At 38.6% G+C, this 16,185-nt stretch overlaps 1 protein-coding gene across 1 annotated transcript in view; it reads right to left on the minus strand.

Moving 5' to 3' along the window:
* The window catches only part of alk (ALK receptor tyrosine kinase), a gene marked incomplete at both ends in the record, with an annotated part of 379,437 nt that overhangs the window by 205,011 nt on the left and 158,241 nt on the right, over positions 1–16,185 (minus strand). Inside the window, one exon of the mRNA XM_083907769.1 lies at positions 1,165–1,275. Coding sequence (XP_083763895.1) covers positions 1,165–1,275 — 111 coding nt within the window. The remainder of the gene's footprint in view (positions 1–1,164; positions 1,276–16,185) is intronic.

Raw genomic sequence — 16,185 nt, forward strand, 5'->3', positions numbered from 1 at the left:
ATATAGAAAACTGAATAAACATCTAAGATGAAGAAAATTGATGCATTTTCTCCACAATTTCACTTTATTTAATTTTTTATGATGATTGCTGAGGTAGGCACAGCACCCCCGCGACCCTCCAGTGGAGGATAAAGCGGTAGATAATGGATGGATGGATGGATGATTTAATATGCAATGCTTGAATACACTGGTGATAGATTCAGAGGACAAACATCTGAGAATGGTTTTAAATGATTGAATTACAAAGAAGAAGAAAAAGTGGAATCATTTATTGTTACCATCTACTTCTTTGGTACAATTTATAATTTCAATTAAACTACATTAAGGGTATTAGTTTTAATAAAAAAAAATTAATAAAAACCTTCAAAGACTTCTACTGATCTTTGTCTTTTGCATTTGTTATTATCATAGTCATGTGTGTTACCATGTGTAAAGCAATATCAATGTGACCACATGATAATCTAGAATAGTGGTGTCAAAGACTCCAAGGATAGTTTCTTTACTTTTTCATTTCAATGTTTTATTTTTGGCCAACAGTCCCTGTGTCAAAGCAGCGTTATAGATTACTACAGCTTTTAAAATATGTTTTAAAACTTGGTTCATGCACCCTTTATTACCTAGTTACATACTGGGAAATTTGCACAGTGGATACAGTATGGTGAATGTATCTGTGCATACTGTAACACGCCACACTTGCACTGTTTGGGTTCAACTCATCAAACCCATACAGATCCAAAACGGATTTATATTCTACCCCATCTAATCCCAATCGTTTATACTATCTAACTGTGAGTATTACTTTTGACATTTCCTTTTTTGATACTAGATATAACACTTGTATTTACTCATTTTATTTTGACCCTGAACCAGCGACTGTACTAAAGACAAATCGTGTGGCAGAATAAGGATGCATTTAGAATGTTAACTCTAAAACTCTTGTTTTCTCCGAGGCCCTTCAGCAGATCTAGAACAGGCTGATCAACAGCAGCTCAGATTTGTCACGATTACATGACTGATGATATCTGGCAGGTGAGACAGAGATATGTAGGTGTCCTGATGGACAGCTGATCCCTACTGTCATTGTTGCTTAAAAGAGGAGGATCTTTGAAGGACAGAGCTGCTTGGGCCTGTCCATCTGTCAGAGGAAGGTAGACAGTCACTCACCTGACATGATTGTAGAGTCATCAGGAAAGCTCAGATCATATTCAGACACCCAGGAAAAGTTCCAGTACCCTGCAGGGATGTCAGCTGCAGTTCTACGAGTCAAGGCATCACCTGCAAAAACAGAACATTTAAGTTATTCATTTTACATATGTCATATAAGAGATTTAAAAGGAAAACTGATTGTTAAAATGTTTGGGTATTCAATTAAATAATGGTTGCTGTGTCTGGGCTGGCACATGAACTCAAGGTGAGGTAATGTGCACACACACACACACACACACACACACACACACACACACACACACACACACACACACACACACACACACACCATCTCTTCCACTGCCCTCAGTCTATGGATAATTAGTAGAAAGTCACAGACCAATACACCACTGACCAGACTGCATAAATTGTGCAGTTGCTTCAAATGTGCCTTAAAAAGCTATTGATCGTAAACGCTGCCTTTCACAACTGAACAGAGGATATTTTAGTTTCTGCACATGCTATTAAAAGCTTATTAATCTCTTAACTATATTTCAATAATATCAAGCATTTGACTGCTAGGCTCCACACGAACACTATGAGGGACCAAACTGTGGAACTGTGTATTGAAATATTAACGCTACACTGCCTACACTTTTCTTTTGTAATCTTAAATTGCTTCTAATAAGCACATGGCACTCTAAAACGTAAGATGAACCCACCAGGTTTTGAAACTCATCATTATTTCATTCTCATATTATTATGATAAAAGTATGACCAATTAAAATATTCGGACCGAATAAAATAATTGGCCGAGCTACCGGTCCGTCTTCTGACGTGAGCCTCGACTTTGTCTGTCACGCGCCTCGCCGATCGCTGTCACAGCTTGCGAGTCGCACGCATCTCTGACAGAGCAGTGTTGCCAACATGCCGACCTTGTCGCTAAGTAAATAAAAACGGCAGAAACGGGCTCGCTCACCATCCAAGTTAATATTCACACTACTGAAAGGAACTCTGTTGATTGGACCACTTTGTGACGCTGTGACATCCTAGGCAACAAGTGTGACTGTGGTCTCTCATGACAGTGCAATAAGGACACATGTACGGACATACATGTAGACTGTTGACTGTCCTGAATAAAATCTGCTTGCCAATATTTTTTTTTTAATTGAGTGTTTGTATGCCACCCTATATACACACCATATAACCACTACAAAACTGTCCGGATTCTTCCTGTTTATTATCTAACCAGTCACCATTTAATGTGCGTCTGTGTGTACACACTATATTTGTGCTTCAAATTAAGTCATTTACCTTCACACATTTACTGAGATCTTATTCTGGTTTAACCTTAACATAAGTATGAAAGTAAATGACATAAAGGAAACCCTTACAATTGAGGCGAGATCTATCTGGCCATGATTAAAATTCTTGGTCAAAGATACTCATTAAGTGGATGCAGGCACTTTGCTGAAGTGGAAATTGTATGCCCAGTTTCGCAAGGAAATAGAGAAAGAACTCTGAAGTGTACATACTCAAGAATATATTGCTTTAGTTACCATATTTATGGTGAGATGTTTCAAATTATACTGCAATTTGAATTTTAAGCCATACCACCCAGCCCTAACCACAACAACTTTATACTCTAATGTATTCAAATATACATGTTAAATTGTGTTTTAATATAACCTTTTCAAAGTAGAACAAGGATCTATGCTGACCCACTTGTTATCTGCATGTTCATATGCTTACTTACACAAGAAAAACGCTCTGTTCAATGCTATTATAGAGAAACAGAGAAGGCAATTTCTGAACAAATTGCAGTGGAATTGCTGCCTTCTGACTGAGCTGAAGCCAATCTGGCATGATGCAGTGATTTGGTATGAATGAGCAATTGAAATTATGAATTAAAGTTTTGATGGCTGAATGTTTAGAAAGAAGTTGAAAATGCATGCAAAATGAGAGATTTTTAAAGTAGGAACTATATCCAAGATCCACATACATAGGGCTGTTGAGGTAAATGCACAAATTACATTGTCGCTAAGTCACTGTGTTAGACATATATTCACATACAGTTGTTATCCTGTCCTAGCAGTTGGCTTAGGAGTGTTTTGTCTGAAGTGTTTTGTCTGAAAACACCTTAACTGTAACACAATCACACTGAAGGAAGCGATATTAAAGATATCATTGTGACACACAATCAATGTCCTAATTGAGCTGAATATATAAAGTTCAAATAACATTTTTATATTGACATATGTGGAACTGGTTACCAGTCAAAAAACTTAGTGATAAGAGTAAGAAAAAGAAGAAATGGCTGCCACAGACCAACATAGTGGGGTATTTTGCAGCACTCCCACCAACTACTGTTGCCATGCTACAGTTCAAATCCTTTTAACCTTCACAAAATAACAGCTCTCTATGTATTAAACTGCATCATAAACTGGCAACTCTACAAACTAATACTGACAGCTTGATTCTTAGTAAGCTTCAGAACAAAGTGACACATTTAGAAAATGAGAGAAAGGTGAAGCACATGATCAGTGTTTTGTATAAAGTGAGAGGAAATTGTGCAGTTCCAAGAAAATAAAACAGGTGATGTAAATCTAATTGATGAACTATAGGTTGGAAATGAAACATTTACAACATAAGGATGACACAGGCTTAGGTCCATGCAATTAGTGTGGTGAGTTAGAGGAAGTTATACATTGTACAAAAACATTACATGTATTCACCGATGCAGAGGAGAGTTAACAGTCTAATTCCGACCCACCCACTCTCTGAAATCCTTCAAATGCCTAATGGATTAATCAATGATACCAGACTCAACCTGTCACTTAAACAAGGCTATGCTTGAACATACAGCACATCTCTCAGTCCTCTACATCCTTCTGTCTTTTGTTCACTCTTAATCACTCAAATGTCCCATTCAACCACTCAAGTCCTGTTTTAGTGAGACTAAAATGGATAGCTCCAAACACCTGTGAAAAATATTGAGCACAAAAGCACTATCAATAGAGATCAGCTCACAACAGGAGAGGCACAAACAATTCTGCACATGATAAATGTGGTGCTTCGGGGCTTTTTTTTTCATGATGCAATGATCCAGAAATGTAGTCAATTACCCATGAAGAGGGGAAGCTGGGAAAGTGAAGGGGTCATGGATCTAAAGCTCAACTACATTTGGAAACTTGGAGAGTCTCTCCTGAGCTTTTACACACAGGAACACTTCTAATATGTTTGGCACAGACAAAACATCGAGTGATTACAGCTAATTAATAGGGAAACGAGAAAGGAACCCATTTATGTACACTGGTGGATTTCATACTTCTTGGCCTTCTGCATCACAGTTGTCCTCTTCCTTTTGGCCATTAATTAAAGATTTGCCATGGGATACATACATTACTGCCTAAATAAATTGATTACCTGTCTCGCCTAGTGACATGTCATTAAATGCTCGTCAAAAGCTGCCAGCACCACATCAGGCAACTGGCCTCGGCATTGGCTGCCCTGTCCTTGCTACAAAAGACTGCATTGATTTCCCTCGGACAAACCCTTGTGTCCACTAAGCACTCCGACTTTCATTAAGACCTTCACAGAATTCCAAAAATGTTGCTCCCCCACGCCTGAAAATGATATAAAACTGTGTACATACCCCCATGCATTTTCTGGACAGACATTTTCAACCGATTCACCGATTCAAGACACACTAATTTATAAAAGGTCTTATTTGCATTAATAGACGTACATTTTTTTCTAAATCTCATTCCAACAATGAGCAACCAAGGCAAGCTAAACCGGGTTGAACACAGTAGTCAGATTTAGAGCATTCATGGTAATATGCCACTCCACCACACTTGTTAGTTTTGAGAGGGAGTTGATTATAAGAGGCTTTCTCTGTTTGTCAGAGAACGCTGGTACTTTTTTGGGTAAATGTAACTTAAATAAAAATTGTAGGACGCAGCGAGGTTGAGAGAGCAAGAGGGAGAAAAAAAATACTAACATGTCTTGATAATTAAGCCTGAAACAGTTAATCGAATAAATGATTGAATGAAAAAAAACAAGCTATTTGATTTCAGCATCTTAGCAGTGTTTCTTCGCAAAGAATGACAGTGAAGTGTTTGCAGACAAATCAAAGCATTTGAGGTGGAGGAAACAGTTTCTAGATGGACTAATCAAGAGAAAAGATTACAGGTTAATTCATTATTAAAGTAATTGTTAGTTGCAACCCTACTGCTAATGCAGTAAAAATAAGCAAGAGCAGTCTCCCACCGTGATGAAATCACCAGCCCCTGAAATAGCATCACAACAATGCTCTCTGACAGCATTTGGAGGCCCATTAGATAATGTATTTTCATTTGAAACGTGTACCCGGAATTCAGAGAAAGATCAAGAATGTTTTTTGTCTCAAGGCTAAAACCGAACAATTTTATCAAAGAGATAGATCATAAGGCTGCAGTCTGAAACCATTCTCATGAAGACACTGCTGCATAGTGACAATAAGGATGTCAACTGGGCTACATTGATGCTAATTAAAGACAATGATATAACTGCTGTATAGTGATGTCATTTTGTCTTTGAAGCTTAGCTATTCAGTTGTGCTCTGCAACATACAGTAACACGTGTTGACACAACAAATAGCCCGAGTATTCACAAACAATCCATCATTATGATTCATTCACAGACGGGGGGGCATCCAACTCAAGGAAAGTTCTCCAGTCTCATTTGATAAACCCTGCAAAACAGTGTGTGGCCACGGGGTGTCTGACATACATACACTACTTACATAAATTATGTTAGATCCTTACCCTTCTCTATCATGTCATGACGCAGTTTTTCCACACAGTGTGTGGATTTGGCCACAGCATTCATCTGCGTTAGTACTGACCAGGTATTGTAATGTCAAGACTAATGCTTTAACAAAGCTTTAGAGCATTCCAAGGACAGACCTGAGCCAAAGACGCCGTGTGAAATGGAAGGGCCAGGTGTGTGCTGGAGTTCTGAAAACAACGGAAAGCTGTTATTTGCAGCTCATTAACTTGGCGGCTTATGAACAAAGTCAACAGCTGCAAATGAAAATGAGGCTGAAACAAGGAGTCAATTAAGACACCAAGGTTCTCCTCAGAGACATGAACCTACATATGTAACTGAATGATTTCAGCTATCATAAAAAATAAACAAAACATTCGTTTTACCTCTAGAACATATCTTTCTTTCTTTTCTTTTCCTTAGAATTCAGTGATCTGTACATTCATGAGTAGAAAGTAATTAGCATGTCACTAAATAACTCTATTGTCATAGTCGGCACACATCTATGCAGAAATATCACTATGCATTGCAGCAAACCAGATCACAGCAGCTGTGATTACTCGTCACATTTACTCCATTGCACATCGTGAAGTCTGCCAGGATCAAATTCATGTGTACATTGGTGTGACGTGAGATCACAATTCTCTAGCATTAGTTTTTAGTTCCATTGAAATAATATTGCATGATATTATTAGTGCTGATGAACTCATAATAGAGAATACAAGTTTACCATTTATATGCAGAGTAAAGTACAAAAAAAGATACCTAAGATATTTAAGACTACATGAGTTTTAACTGCCAAGTAACAATGCAGCTGAATAGACAGCCCTCCCGCTGACCACATCTCTCTGACCAGCATGTGCTTTTGTTAACCAATATTACAGCAATTTGTCACACCATGACACACTCCATTTTGTTTACATTTACTTCCCATGAGGTCACATAATTCTCATCATATCCTGTAGTGTGTGTGTGCACTGCAGATTAGAGAAGACTTTACTGTGATGATTTTCCTATAGTTCATGATTTACCCCATTTAAATTTGGTCAGGACTTTACTACCATTCTGATTCAAATGTGATGTGCAAATTAGGAATCTGTACTTTGCAAATCACTATAATTATTATATATATATATTTTTTTATCATTACCATTATCATTGTTATATCCATCATTGGCATCATTCACAATTCAATACAGGAACCTACATCAGATTTAGTGGACCACTGAAATGTAAAGACTACTAGAGGCTTTTGTACATGACACAACATATGACAAATAATAATGATGCAAAACTCTGACCCCCATTTACATGCTCATATAAAAGTTTAATAAGTATGCTAACATAATGTATGGTTATGACAGATTTGAGATTCTAGTCGTATTACACAGTCCTTCCTGGCTCCTATGAAAGCCTGTGTCTTTCCCTGTCTTTCATAAACAATATCTGGAGCAAAACAAGTTTTCAAAAACAATGTGTGCATTCATCATTACCATTATCTCTTACTACAAAGTTCTTGTCCAAGATACTCTGGTGTGTTTTAGTTAATATAGATTATGTGGGTTTTTATTACTGGTGCTATGTGCTATTGCTTCATTGTAGAGTTGTATGCAGCATTATTTGCCTGCCTACTGTTTGTTTCTCTCAAACAGAAAATATTAACGGATATGTCAAAGGCCATCAGCATAAACAGAGGAAATCTTGCTACAAATCTTCCATTACGTTCTCACTCTGCTTAGCAGACAGGCAAATTTCAAGCTGAGTACATGTTCCCTCATCAGCCACCACACATCTATCATCACACATTTTTGGCTACTTTCGAACGGGCACTAATATATAAGTATAAGTATGTGCAAAAACAAATGTTCTCAGAGTTAAAATAGAAAACCTAGAGAAAGTCTGGACAGTCCACAGTGAAGAAATACACCAGTTTCTCCTGTTGTGAAGGTGTCTCAACCAGATAATCTTCCAGTCTGTTTGTGATATGTGAGCGGCACACTCCACTCCAGAGAGGGTCCAAACACCTATTCTCCTAAATTAGCTGGACTTCAAGTCTGATAACAGTTTATAAGTATGTGTATTTGTTACCTCTTTAGGACCTTTTGTCAGCATAAACACTGACCTTGACAGGACCAGTATTCATGGAGACCAAAACCTGTTCTGAATCAGCGGCTGTTATCCCATCCTGGCTTAAGTTATGACAGACCTGCATCAAATTTCCAGCATGTTTAGAAGTGAGATCGAGGTCTGCTCTGCAGTGCTTAAAGATGGTGTCAGTGAGACTGAGGGCTGCCGTTTTAAATACATTACACTAAGCAACTGCCAACTGCAGATCAAGTACCCATTAGGGGCGGTTAGCTACGACTTGCAAAACTCTTGTGTGAGCAGATTATGGGGCTGAAAATCATGGAATGTGGACTAGGTTTAATTAGTGTGTGCCTCGTAACAAAAACTACCACTGCAACCCTCCTCAGGAAACAACGAACATGATGGTGTGTTTGAGTATAATGAACTGGCTAGTTTGAAATTTTAATGTGCACATTAAACATTCATCAAAGAGCAAGTTTCAAAGGCCCCTCTGTGCACAAGAGGTGACAATAATAAATGTGAAATTACTGTCTTTTCTTGCAACAGTAGACCAACGAGTTTCTGGGGCACAGACTTATGCACTTGAGGTTGGAAAAGGGAAAATAAAGTTAGAATTCCACAGACAAAATAAATATGTATTTGGAGGTAGCTTGACTTAATATAACAGGACTGCAGAAAAAAAATGTTACTTCTCCCTTCTCAAACCCAGAAACTGCCAATATAGACATTCTCATTCCTGATGAAAGAGAGCTTTCACAGAGTTTACAGCAAGCAGATATAAGGATTAATTACTACACAATACTCACAAACACACTATATTCCTATGATGAAAAGAGAAAAACTGCCCTAAACTGCCCCTTATGTATTACTTGAACAAAATATGGAGGTCTCTGCCTCAGTCTGCCTTGAGAGGACTCAAACAGCCAACATGAAGCATTCATTATAACACACTACACTATTGTGTCTACATCACTTCTATGAAAACTAAATAATATCACAAGGAGCCTACAATTAGAAGAGCAACAATATCCACCGAGTCCAACAGAAATTATTGGACGAGCCGTTTCAGTAATGCGAGGGTGACAAATTATTTTTTTGTTTTTTTGAGATAACTTTATTGGTTATCATGAACTTAGGTGGATTTTAATTATAAAAGATATATCTACAGATGTAAAATTTATAAAAATATAAATGGATATAATTCTCTCCATCATGGACAATGTACTGCTGGACCATATCACACTCTCCATTCAACAAGAGTTTTTACTGCGGTGGCTCCCTCCGTTGCATTTTTTACCACCTTTGCCTTTAAATTACTCCAGTTGCTGTCTTCATTGAAAACACATTTTTCTCACAAACTGTGACTACAACTGTGACTTTACGCCACATCTTCCCTGGCACAATGAGCAGAGAGAAGAGAGTGAGACAGAAGAGAGAGCGACCAGCAATGCTTGTGAGCCCTATCTACTTAATGCTCAGGGTGAATACAAAGCAGTGAACCAAAGTTACAGGATATATTTTTTGCACTTGGTGTTATCTGCAGATGATTAAAGGTGCCATATGTAAGAATGTGGCCAAAAACTGTTACTACATTCAAATTCAAAATACCGAGGTCTTTTAGCTTCCGTTTTCCGACGTAACTGGCAACCTGTGGTTGCTCGGTAGCTGAGACTCTACTGACTGCAATGATTGGTAGACGGCGTTAGGTGGCGCCACATGCCTAAACATGATTTCAAAGCATAAACATGATTTGCAGTCTGCAAAATATATTTTTTAATGCAAATATTTCAGTTGTACTGTTGTTGTTGGTGAGTTCAGTTTGTTATATGAACATTATTCCTGAGTCTCTGTGACATATTAGGAGGATTTTATGGCCAGTTGATTTAGATTTATTACATAATGCACCTTTAAATAAATTAAATCATGCATGGATAATTATTTTGGTTTTGACAAATCAGCAATAAAACCAACTTGAAATGCATGTGATTATACAAGCTAATGCACGTAAAGACTGATGAGAATGCTATTAGGGATGGGAATTACATGACATTTTGAGAGTCGATTGTCGAGGTCCATGTGTCGACTTTTTGTCGTTTTTTTTTTGTTCCACCAGAGTGCAGGATCTTGACTGGGTGAGATGCCGTCTTCATTTGTGTAGTGCACACCCACCCCCGTGCTAAACATAAGTGCAAGCTCGTTTGCACTGCACACACGCACACATGCTTGGACACGCACAGCCACTCGAGAGAACTGCTGTTGTCACCATGTAGGCTAACGTTACAGGTGAGTGGCCACACACTCCTGCAAACCAGCCTTTGAGCACCACGGACAGCGATCGAAGGTCCACAGTTACCTTACCGACCCGCCCCCAGCTATTCCGTTCACAAAAACGGTGACTCGTCCTCCTCAACGTGTGCACCATCATCTGAGACTGCAGGGAACCTGGACAGCAACCTCACCTTTTCATGCACAGCTTCCTTAAGCTCATTGGTCTTGAACTTCAGGTGTTTCAACTTTTTGGGGTTTTTTTTGTCGTGGTGCGCACGTGTGGATTGACGATCGTATTGTTGACAAAAAAGTCCCATCCCTAAATGCTATTGTAGTATATGTGGAAGCAGTGTCCTTTTCTGCAGTTCATGAAACTTTCCTCTCTTTTTACAACTAAAGGAACACTCGCTAGTCTGGAAGCAACGCGAGTCCGATACGACATCATTCATCAGTGTAATCAACAGAAGTAAACACAGCAGGAGCCGTACACTTCTTAATAAGAATAAAGAGAATTGTTGTGCCATACAGACAGCCAGGAGGTATTTCGTGGACTGAAAAATGCTGATTTATACAAATGCATGAAGTAAAGCAATAAAGGCCTTCTTACAGAAATGATGAGATGATGACATGCAAGGCTGGTCATTTTATCCAATTGTACAAACACTTTATCTCTATACTTAATGCTCACACTTACGGACAGGCATTTTGCACAAATACAAACACCAAAACAACAGAGCCATTGTACTTAACACAATGAATAGGAAATGAACTATGCAAGTAACAAGCTGAAAGTTTCCACTTTGAATCCCTTACACTAGATTTCACCCATATGCAAACACTGGAAACAGTGCATTTAAAAGGGCTTCAGTGTCAAATATTCTATTTCAAATTAGCATAAAGAACGAAGACATTTAGAAATGTCTAAATAATTCCAGGCTTGATATTTCACAAATATAACATAGTGCTTCTGCTAAGACTCTTTAATACAAATCTTTTCAGATCCATTTATTTTAAATATAAATGTGATTTAATCTCATGTAAAAGTTTTGGAGATTTCAATTTAGTGAACTTTATAATAGCATTAAACACTTAATAATGACAGGCAAATTCTTTTTTAAGCCTATATCTAGCTTAGCAAGAATGTAAAATCAAGGATTCAGAAGTTTGCAGCTTTAGCTGTTGAAAACCAAGATATTTTGGAAGATGTGCGAAGCTTTTACCTCCTTCTCTGAGACACCTCCATGTTTCCCTTCTCATGTCATTCTATTAAATTTAAAAACTGACTTGCCGTGATGCAGAAGTTTTGTGTGTCACACTGCATTACAGCAGTGGGATAACCTCTTAAAGACAATGACACTTCTCTCTCAGATCGAGCAAGAAAACATTTAACAAAAAACACTCAAACATACCCTTGCTGACTGGCCTGACACTGACAGTCTCTCTGAGCGTCTGTCCAAATCAATCACTGCCACATGATATCCACAGACTTACAGTCTATCTGCATTTGCTTGATGACATTTAACAACATCTCAGCTGTGCAGCATGTATTCTGCAAAAGGCCCCACTAACATATACAATCCATCAAGACAAAGCTGTTGCTGTATGAAAGTGGTTAATGATTTACCACAATTCTTCATCTGTTATTCACTGAAATGAACGTACTATGGGCAGAAAACTCAAATGGAACCCTTTGACCTGCCATTTCTCTTCCACTTGTGCAAAAACAACTGGTGTGTCACTTTCAGTAGATCATCTCTGTTGACAACTTACACCCTGACATTTCTTCAGATAATCTTTGTCTAACTGAGTATCTCATAATGTGCTTTTCACACTTTGAAAGCCGACTCATTTTAAAGCATACAGACAACTAGCTGGACTTGTTGGCACTGCACAGTAAAAGAAGTACAAACTCTTCCAAATGGAAATGATGTTGCTGCCAGTGTCCACTGTAACCACATATGTAGTTTGTGAAGCCTTCCCCTCTCACTGTTTTGATTTTGAGCCAGATGTCACTCCATGTATGTAAACCTGTGGTTTGGAGCCATTCCTGTGGAGGAAATCATTGGTCTTCTCTTCATTTCTCTCATAAAGAGATTGGCCACTATTTGAAACACCAGGGAGTCCATAGCAAAGCCGTGCTTCTGTCAGCTTAACACTTCATTACACTGGAAGCTAAAGTCAAACTGCTTGACCTCTGGCCAACTACCACCTGGACCCACAAAAACAGATCAATATGTACTCTGTAATTCTTACCAAACACTGCAATACAAGCTTAGGGTCACAACCCCACAACACCATCCTCAGAGCATGTCCACGAGGACATAGGGGATGGAGAAGGAACAAGAAAAGGAGCCTTTGTATAAACTGCAAAAACAGAACAGACAGAGTAGAAAACAAAAATAAACAGAACAGCTGGGTGACATTCCTCACGTTTCAGGGGTAGCAGAGACTCAGGAGGGTATTCCACAAACACCTCTGTGCACTTCACGCGTAGTAGCACCCTGAGGCAGGAGCTTGTCCAACATAAGGACAAAAACACCTAGACATGGATACATGCAGTTCAATAAGTGAGGAATGCACAGATCTGTACATTGGGGGGAAAGAAAACAAATCATTCACAAGCACGTGGCACAACACGTGTGAGCCAATTCCTCAGGGAAGGACTCAGCAATCCACCTGCATCTGAAGGACAAGGGACCAGCGATGTGCCTTCATATAGTGCATAGAGATACTATGCCACTGACATCTTATCCCGTGTTGTTTTTATTTTTCTGGTTCTTTGCTTAATGCAATTCTGATGCAATATTTACATGTTGGATTGCACCGAGTGGAACTATTGCAGTGCAGTACCTTTACCATACTAATGATTCACAGAGCAATACTAACACACTTCCTCAGAAATAAGAATTTCAACAAGAAACTCAGCATATTACTATACACTTTCCTATTCCAAGTTAACAGTGCACTGAAAGAGAAAAAATGTTAAAGAGTAAAAATATAACATAATTGATAGTGATTATGGAATAATGGTGGATTAAAACAGAGGATTTATTCATAACAATATAGACAGGTTTCCTTTTAAAACCACAGCTCTGATGACTACTGTATTCATGAGGTGTGCACTGATTTTATTTCCACAGTAATTAGCATATTAGGTAAAGTGAGCAGTAAGTCATATTTCATTCATATTGGCGTCCACCTGCTAATCCACTTTACGAAAGCAAAAATGAAGTGTTGGTTTCTAATTTTAGACACTATGACACTTGTGGCATGACACAATGTATGACAAAATATAGTCCTGCTAATGACTAATGAATGGTTTTAGTGCGAGTGCTTTCATCATTTTACAGGCAAGCTGACAAGCAGACCAGTGTCTCCAAACTTCCTATACTTTTCACAGTGCAGTGGCCCTTCTGCTGTATTTGATTAAGGTTGCAGGATGCCTCCACTCTGCATTAAATATTAATGGTAAAATCTATTTCACATGGAAAAATGATTGTTGAATTTGCTCATACTCCAGGCCTGTCATTAGGTCTAGTTTGTGCTACATTCTTGCTGAGCTGAGTATGAGTGTGAGTGTGTCTATGATATGCACCAGGGGAATCAAGTTTCTGCTGGAGCTGCAAGCAAAGAAATATCTGCTGTTATTTTTCACCATTACCGTTTCACGTTCACTGTCTTTTCCATATTTTCTATTAACTATAAGCAGCAACCTGCAGTATAGACAGTCCTCTACACCCACACTTGCATGACCAGTGTACAGGATAGATATATGGTCAGATGTGGTCAATCATTTTAGTATTGAAAGAGATTATTCTCACAAAGCAGCCATGAGTGATGACAAGTGGACAGCAGAAAGTACAGTACAGGTAACAATAGGGCTAGGCAACATGTCAATATTTTATGTATATCATGAGACAACTTATCGTCTTAGATTTTGGATATCATCATATTGTGATCAGGTAAATGTGATGACTTTTTCTGTTTTTAAACACCTGCTTCCAATGAGCCCAGAGAAACCGCATGTGTGCAGCTTTATAAATAGCTATATCACCCAAGCTTACAGGAACATTGATTTGATATGTACATTGTGATACATATGACATGGTGTAAAAGATGCATTGAGGCATTTGATATCCAGTCACTCAGACCATGTCATGTTCTTGACTTGTAACTAGCAACGGACCATTAACTCCTCAGGAAAATGTTCACTGATGTTATAAATAAAAAGTGAGAAGTTGGCTAATTTTCTCGACAGACTTCCATTCAAACAGAGTTTGCTCCCTGGTGGCTATTTAATATATTCTCAATTCCAGATCCACTTCACAGAGGAAATCAAAAGACCACGTTCCTTTCTGATACAAGGTTCAAACCTATGATCTGTGACAGTTTCATAAAAGAAACCAACTGTATTATTACACTTTTCACTGTTTCCCATACACTTTACTTATTTGTCGTGCCACCACAATATAAATCTCACTGGCACATATTGATATTTCATTTGGTTTTACCATTTTAAATTAGTAAAATCCCTATCCCTCACAGTGCAATACAGAATGAATACACCAACAACAACCCAAAATCTATAAAGGTCACAATGTTAAAAACACATAACCATCTGGTCTTTGCAAATAGGACAAAGCATGTGTTAATTTGCATTATATGCATTCACATTGCTTAAAGAATGTTGGTGCATCCTACATGTGATTCAAGTAAAATCTCACCTGTCTCACTGGCATCACCCCCTTTCCACTCTATATAGGGGATCAATATAGGGATGGTGTCATTTTTCAATCACCTACTGTGCAATCGATTTAAAGCATGGCTGGGCACTAATTCAATAACAATAAAGGGCACTAGGGCAGCGCGATTAATCGATTTTAAATCAAAATCAAGCAGTTTGAATCTTCCTGCTTTGGCCACATCCAGTTGCGTATATTGAACCGCAGAAGAAGAAGAACGTCCGTTGTGGAGGTGTTTCACGAGCGACAGTGTCTTCTGACTCTGGTACAACTCAAGGTCAAAGGCGTAAAAAAGGGACTGCGGCGGGGAGTCGTGACAAAGCCATTTTTAAACATTTTTAAGACAATGTTTTCATAATGAGTAGCAGTGCATCCACCGCTCCAGAGGGGGAGCTGACATGCTAATTACGTTACTTCCAGGTACCTGGCCATCACAAGACAGTTGGGAAAGCTCTCATTGGCTGGCCAATCACAACACAGTCAGTCTTCAGGGGGTGAGATTTCGCTCTGAAACAGCTCGGCTGACGAGAGCTTCAGTGAGGAGAGATTTCGATCAGCTTGTTAGCAGCAACTAGGAGGTTTTTGACCATAAAAACAAGTAAATCTGTGTAAGTAGACCTCCATAACTCGCATATATTATGTGCGATAGGACCACTCTATGAGATCTTTAATTATTTTCTTACTTCATGCAAACTCTATGGGACCTTTAGTTATTTTCTTACTTCATGAAAACACACATAGAGCACCAAAGTGTGCTCATACAAATACAAGCTATACAAATTATGTACATTTTTATTTATTTTTTTACCAAAATCAGACCTCATTATAGATACCAATTAAAAATAATTATTAATTATTCTTTGTGCTGTAATGGAGAACTTATCCACTCCTTTGCAGCGGTTATGATCAACAATGATCTGGGGCTTCTTTTGGGGCTTCGTTTTTCCCTGCTTCTGATCTCCGGCTCCCAGTGTTTGGTGCTGAGCAGGAGGACATGTTTGTCCCGCTTCGGAGTGTAGGATACCAGGGCGTGATTTGGAGCGAACGCAGAGATGGAGGAGCTGAGGGGGTCTGTTTTTACACATTGTGCCAACCATGGTGATCTTTCTTCACAGCAGCTCCTCTGCCAGCC

The sequence above is a fragment of the Microchirus variegatus genome (assembly GCF_963457635.1).
Source record: "Microchirus variegatus genome assembly, chromosome: 21".
Lineage (NCBI taxonomy): Eukaryota > Metazoa > Chordata > Actinopteri > Pleuronectiformes > Soleidae > Microchirus > Microchirus variegatus.